The 16,022-nt window shown below is 35.5% G+C and overlaps 1 protein-coding gene across 1 annotated transcript in view; it reads right to left on the bottom strand.

Moving 5' to 3' along the window:
- RYR2 (ryanodine receptor 2) overlaps positions 1 to 16,022 on the bottom strand; it is a 697,569-nt gene that overhangs the window by 99,943 nt on the left and 581,604 nt on the right. The window contains exons 67-72 of the mRNA XM_054694896.1: positions 13,824 to 14,144; positions 12,367 to 12,607; positions 11,573 to 11,660; positions 9,039 to 9,131; positions 5,243 to 5,413; positions 4,138 to 4,197 (exon numbers count right to left, since the gene is read on the bottom strand). Coding sequence (XP_054550871.1) covers positions 4,138 to 4,197; positions 5,243 to 5,413; positions 9,039 to 9,131; positions 11,573 to 11,660; positions 12,367 to 12,607; positions 13,824 to 14,144 — 974 coding nt within the window. The remainder of the gene's footprint in view (positions 1 to 4,137; positions 4,198 to 5,242; positions 5,414 to 9,038; positions 9,132 to 11,572; positions 11,661 to 12,366; positions 12,608 to 13,823; positions 14,145 to 16,022) is intronic.

Here is a 16,022-nt window from a genome sequence, read left to right on the forward strand (position 1 = left end):
GTAAAAGATCAGATTCTTAAAGCAGTCTATATAATTTGCTTTTTAATACTGTCAAATTTCTTACGTGAAAGATATAACTGAGGTCTGCATGTTTGTAAAAAAGACTATTATAAATCATAAAAACAAATAAGTGCATCTTTACAAGGAATAGAATATGTTACTTCAAAGACATAACTGTATCATTAAAAGTGGGCAAAGCCATTCCCTTATATTTCTCCTTCCACTTAAATCTACATTAAGACTCCTCTCAAGGAATCCTTCAGATCACAGTAGAGTGAAGATGTCTGGGAGTCCCCTCCTCCACGTATTTATAACCAGATCACAACAAAACAAAGCCAACAATCCCTGACAGATAAAATGATGGCTAGGGACATATATCAGGAGCAACAGTGTGGTGGGAAGAAATAGGAAAACTGTAATTAAACAGTTTAAAGAAATCCTGGGACAGTATAATCCAAGAGAGGGAGAGGTGGCTGCTCTATAGAACCCCTCAGGACACACAACCATGTAGAGTACTTTAAAAATCAGGTCCCACACTGAAGAAGGAGGGGCATGGAGTTGGCATACATGCTAAAGTGCACCACTGGCAAGCTACTGTATCAAGATGCAGAGGGATAATTACTGTCTTGAGCCTGAGGCTCCTGAACTTAAGAGTGGGTGCCTGAATCAGCTAGAGAGCCCCAGAGGATCACCTCGGTCTTCTCAAAGATGAGGCTAATATGCTCAGCCTATGGCTCTGATACAAAATACCTGCCTTACCCCAACATAGGGCAAAAACCAAGACAAGTTAATCCCTCACTCACCAGAACTTTAAAGTACCTGATATTAATAACAAGAGTGAGCACCCTAGGGTCAGGTTCTGTAGCTGAAAAGCAGAGAGAGCAATTCCTGGCTTGTGGCCCTTTCTCAACTATAGTCCCCACCTAGGGCTATCTCTTTAGCGCCACCATAGCTTACAGGTGTAAGCTGGTGTGGGATGTATAAGACATTTTGATCAAGGAATTGGCCAAAGGAGGTAACCATTGTGGATCATCACCACTTAACTCAGATCTCTGCAGCACTGCAGGAAGTTTGAATGCTCACTGGAGATGAACTTGGTGTCCTGATGCTCTGGCTCCTTTTCTACCCAGCACCCCTATCTGGCACCAGTGTCATAGTCATCTGAACAGGGGCAAAGGCCCTGGTCTGTGAAGTAGCACAAACCTAAATGTGCTGAGTAAAGAACCTAGGTTTATATCTAGCTTCTTGTAGGAGGGGGTATAACAGATTCAAGGCAGAAGCAGACATGACAAAATGTAGAGCGACACTTCTCAAGATTTTCATTTTCTTTTGGAAAACATTTTTTTTTTTTTCACAAAAATGTTATTGTGTGATAATGTGATGGCTGGCCTATTATTATTCTATGTGAATTATATGAACATTTTGGAATCTTTCTCAGTTTTAAAGTCTCAGTTTTAATTTCTAACATGAAAATATCAATGAATATAATTCACAGAAACAAGGGCTCCTTTGGGTTCCTCAATAAATTTATTTATGGATCTTTAATATTTTTTAAGAATGTAAAGGGTTTCTGTGGCCAAAAAGTTTGTGAACCACTAGCCTAGCTTCATGTCTGCAAAACAGTAGATCACTGTGTGTGTAATTGTATAAACACAGGTGAGGGGAGAACACACGGAAAGCGTAAGTCCATTAATAATGAAGTTGTAATGAGTGTGATGAAGCAAAAACAAATGAACAATATCTAAAGCTTCTCAACTCCTAGCCTAAAAAGCACAGTTCGAAATGTCAAAAATAATTTTCATTTATAGGCAGAGAGATAGAGCTTTAAACATAGACTTGTCAACACTGTTTACCCTTTGATAAAACAAAGTGCTTTTTTCTATATACCATTTTTCATCTGAGGATTGATTGGTACTGCTAGCTTTTAATATACATTCTTACTTTTATTTGTCAAAACTTTTACTCTCTCTAATATAAAATTACTCCAGTTCCCAGGATTACCAGTCCTACCATTGCAAGACATGTATTCAAGGAGTGTCTGGGAATAAAAGACTTGATTTATGCAAGACTGTGACAATAGTCATAATATGCATGCTTAAGCTTCTAGCATAAAAAATGTATAGAGTGAAAAGTCAAAACAATATATATTCATTTACCTTTTATTTTAAGGTCTCATTTATGTGGAGGTGAAATATTGATTATAAATGTGTTTCCTTTTCTATTCTCCTTTTTCTTCCCAACTCCCCAATACAGAACATAAATTGTCCAGAGTGTTCCTACAAGTAACTTCTAGAATATAATGGAAAAATATCTTTCTGCTTATTCAAAACATAACCTTCTTTATTTGACTATTTCCCCAAAGTGGCATAAATCCCCTTTTTTTGAAAGATTTATTTATTTAGCGTACAAGACTGGGGTACAGGCCAGATGAGAGGAAGGGTGAGAGGATTCGCCAGAGACAGAGCAGGGAACAGAACAGGCAGACTGACGAAATACACTGCTGAGGGGAGCAGCGGGTGAGATAGGAGAGGTCTGCTTCGTCATGTGGGATTCTCTCGGGCCGGCCGGGATCGAAGCCGGGATCAAACGGTCACTGCAGAAGCTGCGGACAGCTTCACAGTGTGGTGCTCAAACACCTGCACCACCAGGGAGGCCCCGGCATAAATCCCTTTGTAAGGGGCAGTGAACAGTTCGTGTCTGTACTCTTTTGTGGTTGTCTTAGACAATGATTTTCAAAGTTTGTCCTGGGTCTTTTGAGGATCCCTTTCAGGGGTTCATGATTCCCTCAAACAACTACATACATAACATGAACTCTTCACTAAAGGTTCAGCTGGAGGCTTTCTGAATATTGTTTTTAAATGTCCAACATCTGTTTGTTATTTGAAAAGAAATCATGCTCTAATAGGAATTAATGTCCTACTCTAAGAAAGTTATCACTAAATGTATGAGGGAGCCCATACCCCTGTGCATATGATATTTGCTCTAAATAAATACCTGTGCATTATGAATATCATACAGATGTGCCACACCTTCATCATATTATATTACAAAGTGTTAAAAGAAAAAGAATATGGTTTGGATCGTAGGAAAGAAGCATTCTAATACTCAAAAAGGCACATATTATACTGTAGCCACTACTCTGACATTTGGCAGTTTTCATAATTAAAAAAATCTCCAAAAGGGACTGAATCAAAATAAATTGCTAGACTTTATCACATAGCTGATTATGTAAATAAATGAATAATTTATATGTTATTGTTAAAACATCTCTGTATAGTAGTAAATGCTCACTGGATTACAAAAACTGCTTCTAGCAATTCTTTTGCTCACCATTAAAAAGTAGAAGTTATTTTGATTTCTATTCATGATTTTCTTCTACATGTACACTCAGCTTCCTAGGCAAATTTATTTCTTCCTCTTGTAGCAGCTATCCCAGGTCCTAGTGACTCTTAAGACACATATCATTTCTGAGCACTAAATGTACAATGTCAAATTCTTATATACACTTGTCTCCATGTCCTAAAGGTATTCAACCTCAGCTATATGAAGGAAATTCCCATTTTTTATTTCAATGGCTAGTGTATGTTTTCAAGTTTGACAGTCTCTGAGTATCCATTTTAAAAATACATCATATATTGGGCCTCCCCGGTGGCGCAGTGGTTGAGCGCTGGGTTGCGAAGCTGCCCGCGGACTCTGCAGCACCGGTTCGATCCCCGGCTGCTCCCCGGCCACCGGAGGAGGGTCCTGCATGGCGCGCAGACCTCTCCTGCCGCCCGCTGCTCCCCTCAGCAGTGTACTTCGGTCCTTCTGCCTGCTCTGCTCCCAGCTCTGGCTCTGGTGAATTCTCTCACCCTCCCGCGCTTCTGACTGTACCCAGTGCATGTATAAACAAAAACAAACAAATAAATAAACAAACAAATAAAACATGCCTCTATATAAAAAAAACATATTAAAAAAATATTAAAAAATACATCATATATTATCTTGAGAGTCTTTAACACAAGGGTATTTGCAAGTAGGATAATGATTAAAATTTTTTTCACTATCTTAGTGTTAAATAACATTATTTGTATTAATATTCTAAGAAGAGATTAATTTATAGATATTAAATGCACTGTAGAATAAAAGTTAGCTCACCTTGCCTTGTAGATGTATATTACTGCGGATTATATCTCGTACTTCATCCTCAGTGTCTTTCTGTCAAAAAATAAATGTTACCCCAAAGAAGTCTTTTGAAGCATGAACTGTCAGGTCAAAAGAAATAACTAAAATCTCTTTTGAAATACTATATTCAAAACAAACACCTTTATAGGGCATTCATTTCAAGGGTTCCTCATTTTTTCATACTGCCATGACTTGAAACGACAGCAACTTACTCTAACTCTAAGGTAAGTACATTAAGACTTAACAGAACTGAGTTTCCATTTGTAAGAAGCGGGGCAGAACATGCTTTCTCAGGTTCAAATAGAGGTATGTCTTCAGCATTTCCCAAAATCCCCACAAAGTAATTTTAGTAGGCATTAGCACCCCCCATGATCCAGTGACAAGGACGAGCATGTCTTGAGACACAAATATTAGACAATCACCAACAAAACTACATCAGTGCAGATCCTTCTGCTACAAACTCCCCTCTATTAAAGCACAGTAGGGTGTCCAATCCTGTGCATACACAGAGGGGTACTTCAGTTAGTGAGGAGGAAAAGTTGGGAAAAATATGTTCTCCACCATATATAATATGAAATAGCAATCCTCAAACTTGCATCCTAATTTTTGTAACTGTGAAAAGAAACTGGACATAAAAAAAAAAAATCTCGAGAACTTGTTTCTTGATGATTGCAAAAAATTGCTGATTTAAAAGTCAACAAGTATCTAACCACAATTAACACAATATATCATGCTTCTAGGAGAAAAATCACCTGTCATAAATTTGAATATACTTTTCATTGCAAATTTTATAAGAGTGTTCATAAAAATTCATTTTTGTTCACTAGCAGCTTGTTTGCATCTTTTCCATATGATTCTTGAATATACCCTGAGGGTGATTAACATAATTTAGAAATAAAAACAGTCTCCAGAAAAAATAGGCAGCCTTTGTATCTGAGTCTCAGAGCCTGTGCAGAACTGCTTAATAAAACACTGAATGCAAATGAAATATTGACACTGAGTGGTGAGAGAAAGGAATCCAAAGTTTTGAGAGTCTGGAGATCAAATTTTCTTACCACTGGTAAGAAAAGGAACTTACCATACTAAATCTATTTTTGGCCAGAGCAATGAGCTCTTGGTCTCCAGGGGCACAGATATTCAATCCAATGGGCAGTAATCGTTTCAGGGCTGCCACAATCAGAGAGGTCTGCATGGAATACCGATCTCCTTTGCGCTTCATTTTCTTCCTTTCCTGATCAGAAACAGCTGCCTAGGGAACAAAGATAAATGTTGGAATATGCGACTGCTTTTCTTTTATTCCAAACTATGAACCTTTTCTAACTTGAGAGTACTTTCACCTTCTTCATCTCCTGCTGGCCTCTATTTTTGAAAATCCCACGAGCATCTTTTCTGTTTCATTTTAGCATCTCTATCTCTTGTTAATTTTTGTCCTACTTTCATTCCCAAGTCATTAAAATTCACTGGTATGTGATTTTATATAGTTTTAGGAGGAAATGAACATTACAATTTTAGAGAAACAGATGGATTATGTACACATTCACACAGATACTGTGTGTTTTATAATTTTCAATGCTTAAGAGGACAATTAAGGATGAATATTTTTTGTCTTGATAAATGCTTGTTTTGTAACACACACTCACTCACAGTATATAAACAACTATTATAAAATACTTTGGCCTTTTATATAGTCTACAGGCTTGTCTCTACATGGTCTTAAGCCCTTTGTTGTGGAAACAGGCATACCATCCTAATCAGAGTTAGGTAAATACTTGAGATGATCTCCGGATGAGGTCTCTGTTTACAGTTTACAACTAAGCCATGCCATGCAGGGATCTCTAGTGATACTGAAAATTATGGTGATGCCAGTAGGTCACCTAAAATCATAGTTTAATTTTCACTAAATAGTGAGCATCCATTTCATTAAGATGGCACATTCTAATGACAAAATTAAAATAATTATCCCACATCCATATTTTTGTGCATGTTAAATTTCTTCACAACATTAAATCAAAGATTGAAGATAATTGCATAATAATGACCTACTGTAATAGTTTTAAGCTATTGAAAAATAAGACAATTTAAATATACATTATTTGCTTTCTCACCAAAAGGCAAAATGTGTCACAAAATGAGAGTGAACTAACGTTTTCACATAATAAAGGCAGTAAAAAAATTAAGTATTCATATGGTAATGGTAGTTTATATATTAATGATATATAAAATAAATGATAAATATATCAAAAGTTATCATTTCATGTAACATATCTTGATATAACAAAACATATGAACCATAGTAATAAGAATCACATTCACTTTCCAATGAGATGTACTTATTGCAGGGAACCCAGTTTTATCTGTGATTAGTTTAAGTTTAGTAGAAAAAGTACAGTGGATAATTATTTGTACTATTAACTTGATTTAACCATAAAAATAATGGGTCAGTGGTCTTAAATGAGCTCTGTGCTAGAAGGAAACAAACCACTGACAAAAAGTATTATTCAAATGTGGAACCAAACTTAAACAGATTGACACAAATTATACATATATATTTCTATCCAATAATAGCAAAACTAAATTGCCCATTACATTAAAGTCTAAGTTTTATTTTTGTTGTCCTTTCCTTTGACTTCAACAAAACTCATTTGGCTTTATGGCTATAGAAGCAAAAGAAGTTTATATTTGGCTTGATATTTATAAATGCTTAAGTGATCTTATAATAAAAATAATACAAATCAATACTAAAGGCAACTACAAATTGCTCAGTTTTGGGAAACACTAGATAATTAATTCCTACTAATCAAACTATAACATAATTTTCTATATTTTAGAAATCTGTAAACTGAAAAGAGAAGTTAATAAATCTTTGAACATTTATGGATGATAAAGTACACAGCTAGTATGAAGAAATTATATCTACAAGCAATCAAATATTCTTAAGTACATGCATATGGTTGTTTTATTTTTTTCATTTTCTGTTTCTTCCCCAGAATATGAAGTCTATCCGGGCAGTGGTTAAACCTGTTTCCTCATGAACCACATGCATTTGCTTTAAATCAAAATGAGGTTTCCTAACCCAAATCACCATATTTCAAACTGGTCTGCCTTCCAGCCTCTGTGATGTATTATAGATTTTCATTTTGGAAATAGCACTCCATACAAACAGCAATTATATTTCCTCGGGTGTCTGGTTCAATACTGATAGGTGACAAGTCTCTTGTATTTTGGTGGACATTCCTTTTCCCTTCAGGTGAGGGGGTGGATTTCTTTGTCACTGTGAAGTCTCAGGCAGGTGGCATGAGATCTTGACACCAATATCCATGTCAGTCCCTGCATGTCTCTGATTTTAGCACTGGATGTGGGAACATCTCTGTCTGTTTCAGCTTCAAATGTTAGGGTGTATGGCCACCTCTTCTTATCCATTTTTGGCATTAGATTTACACAGACCAGGTTTTTGGCAGAGATGGTATCCATCCTCTAACTATATTCTAATTTGGCTCCTTTGTGCCATCCATGGTCAGCAAGCACTTCAATGATAGTGATGAAACTGCAGTTATGATGCTGCCAAAGTCAATAACTGACTCTCATTTCTGTCCAAACGCTGAGCCACAATGACATTATGATTTTTTTTTTAAATAAAGCAATATACAAGCACATTTAACTCTACTATTTATACTAGAGACATAGGTCCAGAAAAATAAATTGCTATGTGATAATTCAAAAACATATACATACACAAAGTACATCTCAAAAAACAAGAAAGCAAAGAATTATCAGTAATTTCTAAATCTTTCACCAGTTACTATCATTTGTTACCTATCTTTTGTTAGCAGTGACACGGTAAAAAGACTAGGGGTGGGGGGACATTAAAATTGAGATAGCACTGCTTTACAATCTATTTTTTTTTCTTGCAAATGGGAGTAAATGTTACTATTGGTCAAAGTTTATAGGGTGCTTCCATTAGTTTACAAAATGTGCCATGCTATGAGTATGAGCTTTGAGAATCATTGGATTAAAACTATGAAAAAGAGAAAAGATGTTTGTATGGGGTTATGCAGACCTCTGCTCTAAGGAACTTAATTACCTTGAGTTTGATGTCTGAAGGAATCAATCTTCATCCCAAAAGAAACACTAGCATCTTATGTCATCTTTGTGCCCTTATCAATCACTGTTGACAACATACTGCCTAAGCAGACAAATTCACTAATAATTTTTAGTTCAAAATATCCCTGAAATATGTAATCTTAGTAGACCATCTCCTGAAGCTACATTTCTTTACTCTTCATACTGTTAACTCAGAGAAATGTTATCTTCTATGAGTGTTTTAAGAGTAGGGGTCATGCTAATTGTGCAAGTGTTCTAGTTGTGCAAAGCCTCAGCTAGCAATAGGTTCTAGTCTATGTGTAACAGTGGTAAATATACAGCATTTAGAACTCTAGGAAAGACCAGGTATATTGAATGATGCTATTCTACTGCCTTGGTTGTCACCTATCAAGCAGGTCAGATGAACTAGTCACTCTGCAACTCCCTTTCTGTAATTTATTGAGTTAGTAATGACAGGTTTCCTTGATCATAGTGCTACATGATCTTGGATGTTTGTCCACTTGGCAGAATAATTTTTGTGTTACATCAAGTGATGCATTCATTTCTAGGGAACTATGAGCAAGTTTCTTCCTTTACGACAGGCATTTCTGTGTCTGTTTGTCATACCATATTTGATTAAAACAAATTCTGGATTCTTTAGAACTGTATGTGTAATCAATACCAAATCTACATTACCAAATCTACAAATTCCATTTACAAATCTTCAAAGAAATCAACCAATGAAATTTACATTCAGACATTGTCTAGAAGAGCGAGCCAAACTACAGTAATACCTTTGACATCTTTGACTTGGTGTCAGTAATAAGAAAAGACATGTTGTTGATTTCATTCTGTACTACGAAGTTCTGTTCTTCTCTCTTGAAATTCTAGGAAGTTACAAAGGTAATTTCAATTAAAACCACACAGATAAGAAATCCATGTAATTAGAGATTACATAGGGCTGAAAAGTTTCTATAAAGTACTACATTGATATGTAAGAATTAATGATAATGTGAACAAATATTTGTTGAATAACCAAGGCAGGTGTTTGGCTAGGGGTGACAATTCTGGGAACTAGATGGGGGAAAAATGGAAAAGATGAAGTTCATAACTTTAAAGAACAAAGTCACATACCTACCAAGGGATACAATATTCAAATCCATCATGATTTACATCATGAGCAAACACGGACTACCCAAGAGTATGAGAGCCTATGATGTAACTTCCCATTCAGTCTGACATTTCATCTAATTTTTCAAATACTATAACATTATTTTATTTAATTTTAATTTAGGCACATAAAAACACTGGCAAAGCCAAGTACTTGCGCGATGGTCGTAGGGAATGCTAACACAAAATGAAAGTAGAAATAAGCATTTTAAAAGAGATGTTAATAATCTGTGTGCCTTATTACTTTTGATGAGCAATACCCAAATAAAACCATTTCTTTGTAAGATTCCAATATGCTAGTATTTCATGAGTAATAAAACATTTTGTGTGAAGGAGAGCAAAATGACAAAGTAAGCCTTAATTTTCATTCAGCTCATAATAACATTCTAATTCCACTACTAGTAATAATATGACTACTCATGTAGTCTTACCTTTTAATATTTGAGGAACAATATATATGACACAATAGATTTGTGTTTTAAATAAACCAGTAAAATTCAAAAACACATATTCATATTTTTTTCTTATTCCTGAAAGTATCATTATAAGTTCATCTAAAAAGCTACTGTTTGACACTCTTGTTTCAAACATTGCCTTGTATGTAAATTTAAAGATTCTTCTTATTATATTAGTGATTGATGAAGCTGAAGATTCTCAGTTCTTCAAAGAAATATATGTTGTTTTTAGATTACATGATTTACTTCCGGGCTCTAGATTTTAAAATTTTCTTCAGAACTGTCCTCAATGCACCCTCATAACAAGAATTGTGTAGGATAAGTAATCCATTTGCTTTTAGCTGGGAAATATAAATAATCTAAAAGAATTTCCTATGACATCACAGAAAATGATGTCAATGTGAAAATACAAATTCACATGTTAAAAAGTCATTATTTCACATATTATTTCTGTGTGATTATATAATTTTGTATATTTTGATATCTGTTTTTACATACATTTTGGTATTGAGTTTCACAGACTCCTCAGAAATGGGCAACAAATAATATATCTTAAGAATTAAATTTTATTTTTTTTTTAATTATATTTTCAAATTAACTGATTTGCATAAATATCTGATGAAATGAACTGGGAAGATGCCTCAAATAATGAAAGTGGGATTCAGGTTTTCATTTTTAGTATTTCAGTATTTCCACTTTATAAAGTACCATAAAATTATAATTAACAAACTCTAAGCTTTTGAAATAATGTGGGACAAAAATAAATGTTCCCTTACCTTTATTCTGCTAGCTATTGGAGATAATTATATGCTAAAGTTTCTCTTATGATTGAAATCCTTTTCAGATTAAATATATATATATATTTACAACATTCAAAACAGTATAAATTAATTAACAATGTATTTTACACATTATATTAATAGGATTTCTAGTAGGAGTTTTATTTTAACATGTGAGCAAAACTAAACTCCTCCCAAAAAAGAGTGTATGATAGAACAAATTTAAAGAATGAATATCTTTACAAGTGTGTTCTATCTTCTATGAAACATATGAGTTGAAAAATATGAGTTTATCTCAGCATTTTTCAAACTGAGGCATGAGTACTCCTGGAGCTAGATAGTAAAATGCCAACAGAGATGAAAGGCTAGAGGGGAAAAATGAATCACTTCTATATCCATTTACCCCAAGATTTAGCAGCAAACATTTAAAAAAAAATGTTTATAGGGCCTCCCTGGTGGTGCAAGGGACTGAGCACAGCACTATGAAATGAGCCACAGCCTCTGCAGCACAAGTTTGATCCCCCATCCAGCCAGGGAGCTACCCACATGGCGCAGAAGACCTCTCCTGTCTCACCTGCTGCTCCCCTCAGCAGTGTATTTCGGTTAGTCTGCCTGTTCTGTTCCCCACACTATCTCTGGTGAACCCTCTCGCCTCTGGCCTGTACCCCAGTTCTTGTATGCATAAATAAATTTTAAAAAATTGTTTATAGAGTACAATTAAAAGCTACTGTGATTTTTGATCATAAATTAGAAAACTCAAAAGAAGGTTTATTATTGTCTCAAATTTTCCAGGGAGACCTGAACTATTAAATGATAACTAGACAAGTTGAGAATCACCACCACATGGAAGGGTACGGGAAACTGGCTGACCCTTGAAAGGCCTGAATATAAACCCAACAGTGAGCACTGAAATTTCCTACTTACATGGGATTTTGACCAGTAGATAAACACTTCTGCCACCATACGGAAAAGATCCTCTGCTTCTGGGTTAGGCTCTTTTAACCACTTTGCCCTGGATCACATAATAAAAGGTGGTTTTTCAGTTACTACTTAAAGTTAATTAAAGAAGAAAAAAACTGGCCTCCCTTATGGCATAAGGGGTTAAGATGCAACCTATGAAGCTGCTCACAGTCACTGCAGCACAAGTTCAATCCCCGGGCATGGAGCTACCCACATGGTGCAGCAGACCTCTCCTGACTCATGCACTGCTCCCCTCAGCAGTGTATTTCAGTCAATATGCCTGCTCTGTTCCCCACTCTGTCTCTGGTGAATCCTCTCACCCCCCCCACACACACACCTCTGGTCTGTACCCCAGTACTTGTACGCATAAATAAATATATCTTTTAAAAAAATTTAAAAATCACCCTCCCAAAGTTTAATTTGAAACCAAGTAACTCAGGGTGACCTGATGCGCCCTGACCTCATCAGTGGTTTCAGTATAGAGTTGTGATATTTAAAAAACATTAAACTGGAACTGTCAAACTGCTCATTTCTACATGCAAAAGGTGGACTGCTCCAGAATGTGATTTTCTATTATAAGTTTAAGATGCATGCTGAAAATTATTTTCTCTGCAAACATTTAGAGAACATTATGTTAGAATCATGAACAAGCTCATTGCTAAGTAGTTAATAGTAAATGAAGAAATTTCAACCAGGACACACGAAACAAGCAAGGTTATGATTGAATTAGATAAATTAATTGCTTTAGACTATTATACCTGTTATAGTCCACAAATCTAATTAAGAGAGGGTAGAAGGCATAGAGATCTCTGGCCAGTGTGGTAAACTCATCTAGAATGAGAAGTTCAGCCTCGGACATATCCCCCCTGGCTTCGGCTTTCAGATGGTCTTCCTCAGACACCACCATCGCTGCCTTTTTCTTGAGTTTCTCCATTAATGGCAAGAAATGAGTTTTCAAGAGCTGAGGTTTTACTTTATTTATAATAGGCTGGGAAAATACTGTTTGAAGACAGACATTAAAATTCTGCTTTGCATAAACATTCATTAAATGAAGATAGACTGTAATTACAATTGTGGCTTGATTTAAGCCTCCTCTCCATCAGCACATGACTTCTTTTAGGATTCAGCCCTGTCTCAGTCACTGTTTTAATCCAAAATCTAATTGCATAGTTGCCGTTCAAAAATGATTACTGAATTAAATTTGATATGCTTGTTTTTAAAAAAGGACTGGAAGTTAATTTAGAATTGGAAAAAGATATTCATTCACTTAGGAAGTCAATTATTTTCACACAAAGAAGATTAGTCCCCAAGTGGAGACTGAGAAGAAATTCACACAACAAAAATTATATGAGACTAAATATAGTTATCTCACTTTAATTGTCCCCATCCCTGCCCCAACGGTAGAGTCAGATTATATATAATATTGTATTTTTATTTAAAAATAGTGGTTGTTGTTAGTGCTTCTAAACTTTATGAAGCCATTTTAAAAAGGATTTTTTTCCCTAAAAGTAATGTATATATTTGGGGAAATATATAAAAGATAAATATTAACCACTCTACACAACTTAGTAATGTACTGGTATATTTCTTTGGAGGCTTTATCAATAAATAGCATCATTAATAAATAATACATTCAATATATAATTTATTCATATTTACTAAAACATTTCTCAATTCAATTTCAAAAAATAATTTTCCAAGTCATAACACAATGTTGAGACCTTAATGCTTATAGATGGCTTAATATTCTGATATATGAATGGATGCAATACTCCAGTGTTTGCTATAAATTATTTCTAATTATTTACTATAAATAGTGCAGTGATAAACTTAAATGTAAGTATTTGACTATATTGTTGATTATCCACCCTTCTAGCTCCTGCTAAAACAAACTGGTAAAAGTGTGTTGTTCTAAAATCCAGTTTTATATTTGTCTCTTGTCTATAGAATCTCTAGTTTTTTTGCTGCATTTAATGAGTCATCTCATAATGATTGTCATCTCAGGAAAACATATTCTTTCAAGCAGTAAATATGGAAAGTTAACCCAATATATGATTGTGTACATTTGTTTCAAGGAACAATATGACAGAGATAATACTTCTTAAGCACAGAAAAAAATAAGAATAAAGACTAATGTAGGAAAATTATAATCTGTATTTCAAATTCTTTTTGGAAATCAAACCAATGTAAGTGGTAATTCCCTTCTCAATCTTACCTGCTAACCTCTTCATCCAGGCTCCTTCATCAATCCCCAAGTTATTATATATGATTTTCAATATATTCCCCAGAAGCGTGTTCATGTGCTCTGAGTCCAGAGCTGTACAGCACATTTCAGCCCTTTCTGGGTTGTTTTCAGGCCCATGCTCCCACCACCGGGACATGTAGCTGCAGAGCATGGGCAGGACAACTTCCATCACATGTGGCATTTGTGTGTAGCGTATACCAGACTCAGCTAATTCTACAATTTCTTCCATGAGTTTCTCCAAAGATGGTATATTTGGACAAACATCTTCCACATTAGTTGGCAAATTGAGAGCTGGAAAAGTACACATGAAAATTAATTATGTTTAGTAATGTAACTGACAGGACAGCCAGATGCCCACAGTTTACAAGAAACATAGGCGACCATTTCATATTAGGCTTCAAAACTCCACAAGACCTGACAGGCTTTCAATAGGTCCCTTCTCTCTTTGTTCATGGCAGCTATTTAAAAAACTTTCTCTCTTTATTGTAAGTTCCTACCCATAAGATCAAATAAATGACCATCCCTTCTATTTAGGAGCACCTAAGAATGTCAGCTGTCTCTGCTTACTAGCCTTTTATGTCTGGACCCATGTTCACATGCATTCCCATTCCAGATGAAGGAATTTGAGGATACCTATTTATGGTTCTGCCCGTTCCTGATGATGAGCCTACACCTCAGGGAATCTTGTGGAGGCCTCTATTTTCAGCCCCTTGCCCAATGATATTTCCTCCCCAGTAGCCCATACATATGCTGAAATAGCTTCTAGATTGTTTAGATTTCAGGCACTTTTCTGTCCACAGTAATGAAGGTCTCTATTTCCACCAGTTACAGAATTGACTCTTTCACAATGCTCATCTTACTGTTCTAGAGGCAATTCACACCACTGACCAGTGAATTTTGGCCATTCTTATGGGCTTCTGTTATAAGATAATAAACCTCAAAGCCGTATTTCTTAAATTTCTTTTGTCTCCAATACTGAATATCTCAAAAGCAACTAAATCACAATAAGTCTAAATTTAAACTTGAACTGTTTCTCCAACCTGCTTCTTGAGCAGGTACTATCTTGGTGAGGACATTTTGTAAATAGTCACCCAGGTTAGAAGACTAGGAGAAATTCTGGGCTGAGCTATTCCCTCACCTCTCACAACAGATGATTCTACCTCTAGCATCTCTTATAACCACTTGCTATGTACTCCATCAAAAAGAGCTCCCTCAATCACCTCTCTTCTGAATTACCACAACCATTTTTTAACTGGTAAATTAAATCCTTTCATCTTTGTTATTTCTGTCAAGATGAATGTGCAAAACGCATTATCTACTCATGTTACTCTCTTTTTTGATGACAGCAAAAGGATTCTCTTTGCAATTGCTTCTCAGCTGACACAGAAAGCCTACCTTACTTCTTTAAGTTTTCCATTTTTTCTCATCTTTACTCTTTCCTCCCCTGAAGCTCTCCAGCCATCTTCAAATACTTGACATTTCTCCTAATATACCAGAGTTTCAACATTCCTAATTTCAAGATTCATCTTGTACCAATTCTGTGAAGTCTTTCTAAGTGTTCTTAGCTACAATTGTTGGTGTTTCCAGTGTTGTTCTTTTATCGAGGTTACTTTGCAACAGTGTAGGGTTTTTAATTATTTGTTTATTTCATATATTTTTTACAGCATTGTTCATTTTTAAACAATGTTTGCTTCCCCTCCCCCTCCGGTGTATGCCCCATAGAGTTTCCTTCACCAATGCACCTGTGCACCATCACCTCAGTCCCTGGTGCTCCTCCCTCCCTCCCTCTGATCCCTCCTCCTCCTCCTCCCCTGCAGGATGTCTCTGTTTTATAATTGTCTGTTTTTGTTGTGTTGTGTTTCATAATGCTATTATTTTTTTCCCCTGATGTCTTATTTGGTCCCTCTATATTCCTCCTATAAGTGAAACCATCTGATATTTTTCTTTATCCTTCTGACTGATTTCACTGAGCATAATTCCTTCTAGCTCCATCCATGTTGCTGCGAATGGCATGAGTTTATCTTTTTTGATTGCAGAATAGTATTACATTATGTATATGTACCACATCTTCTTGACTATAGAGGTTTTAGATACACAGTTTCTCACTTTAGCAGCTGTATCTACCATTCCCTGCCCCTGTGTTCTTTATTCTGGATTCTGTCACATACA

This window comes from Talpa occidentalis, unplaced genomic scaffold (genome assembly GCF_014898055.3).
Source record: "Talpa occidentalis isolate TD23 unplaced genomic scaffold, MPIMG_talOcc4v2.1 talOcc4.14, whole genome shotgun sequence".
NCBI lineage: Eukaryota > Metazoa > Chordata > Mammalia > Eulipotyphla > Talpidae > Talpa > Talpa occidentalis.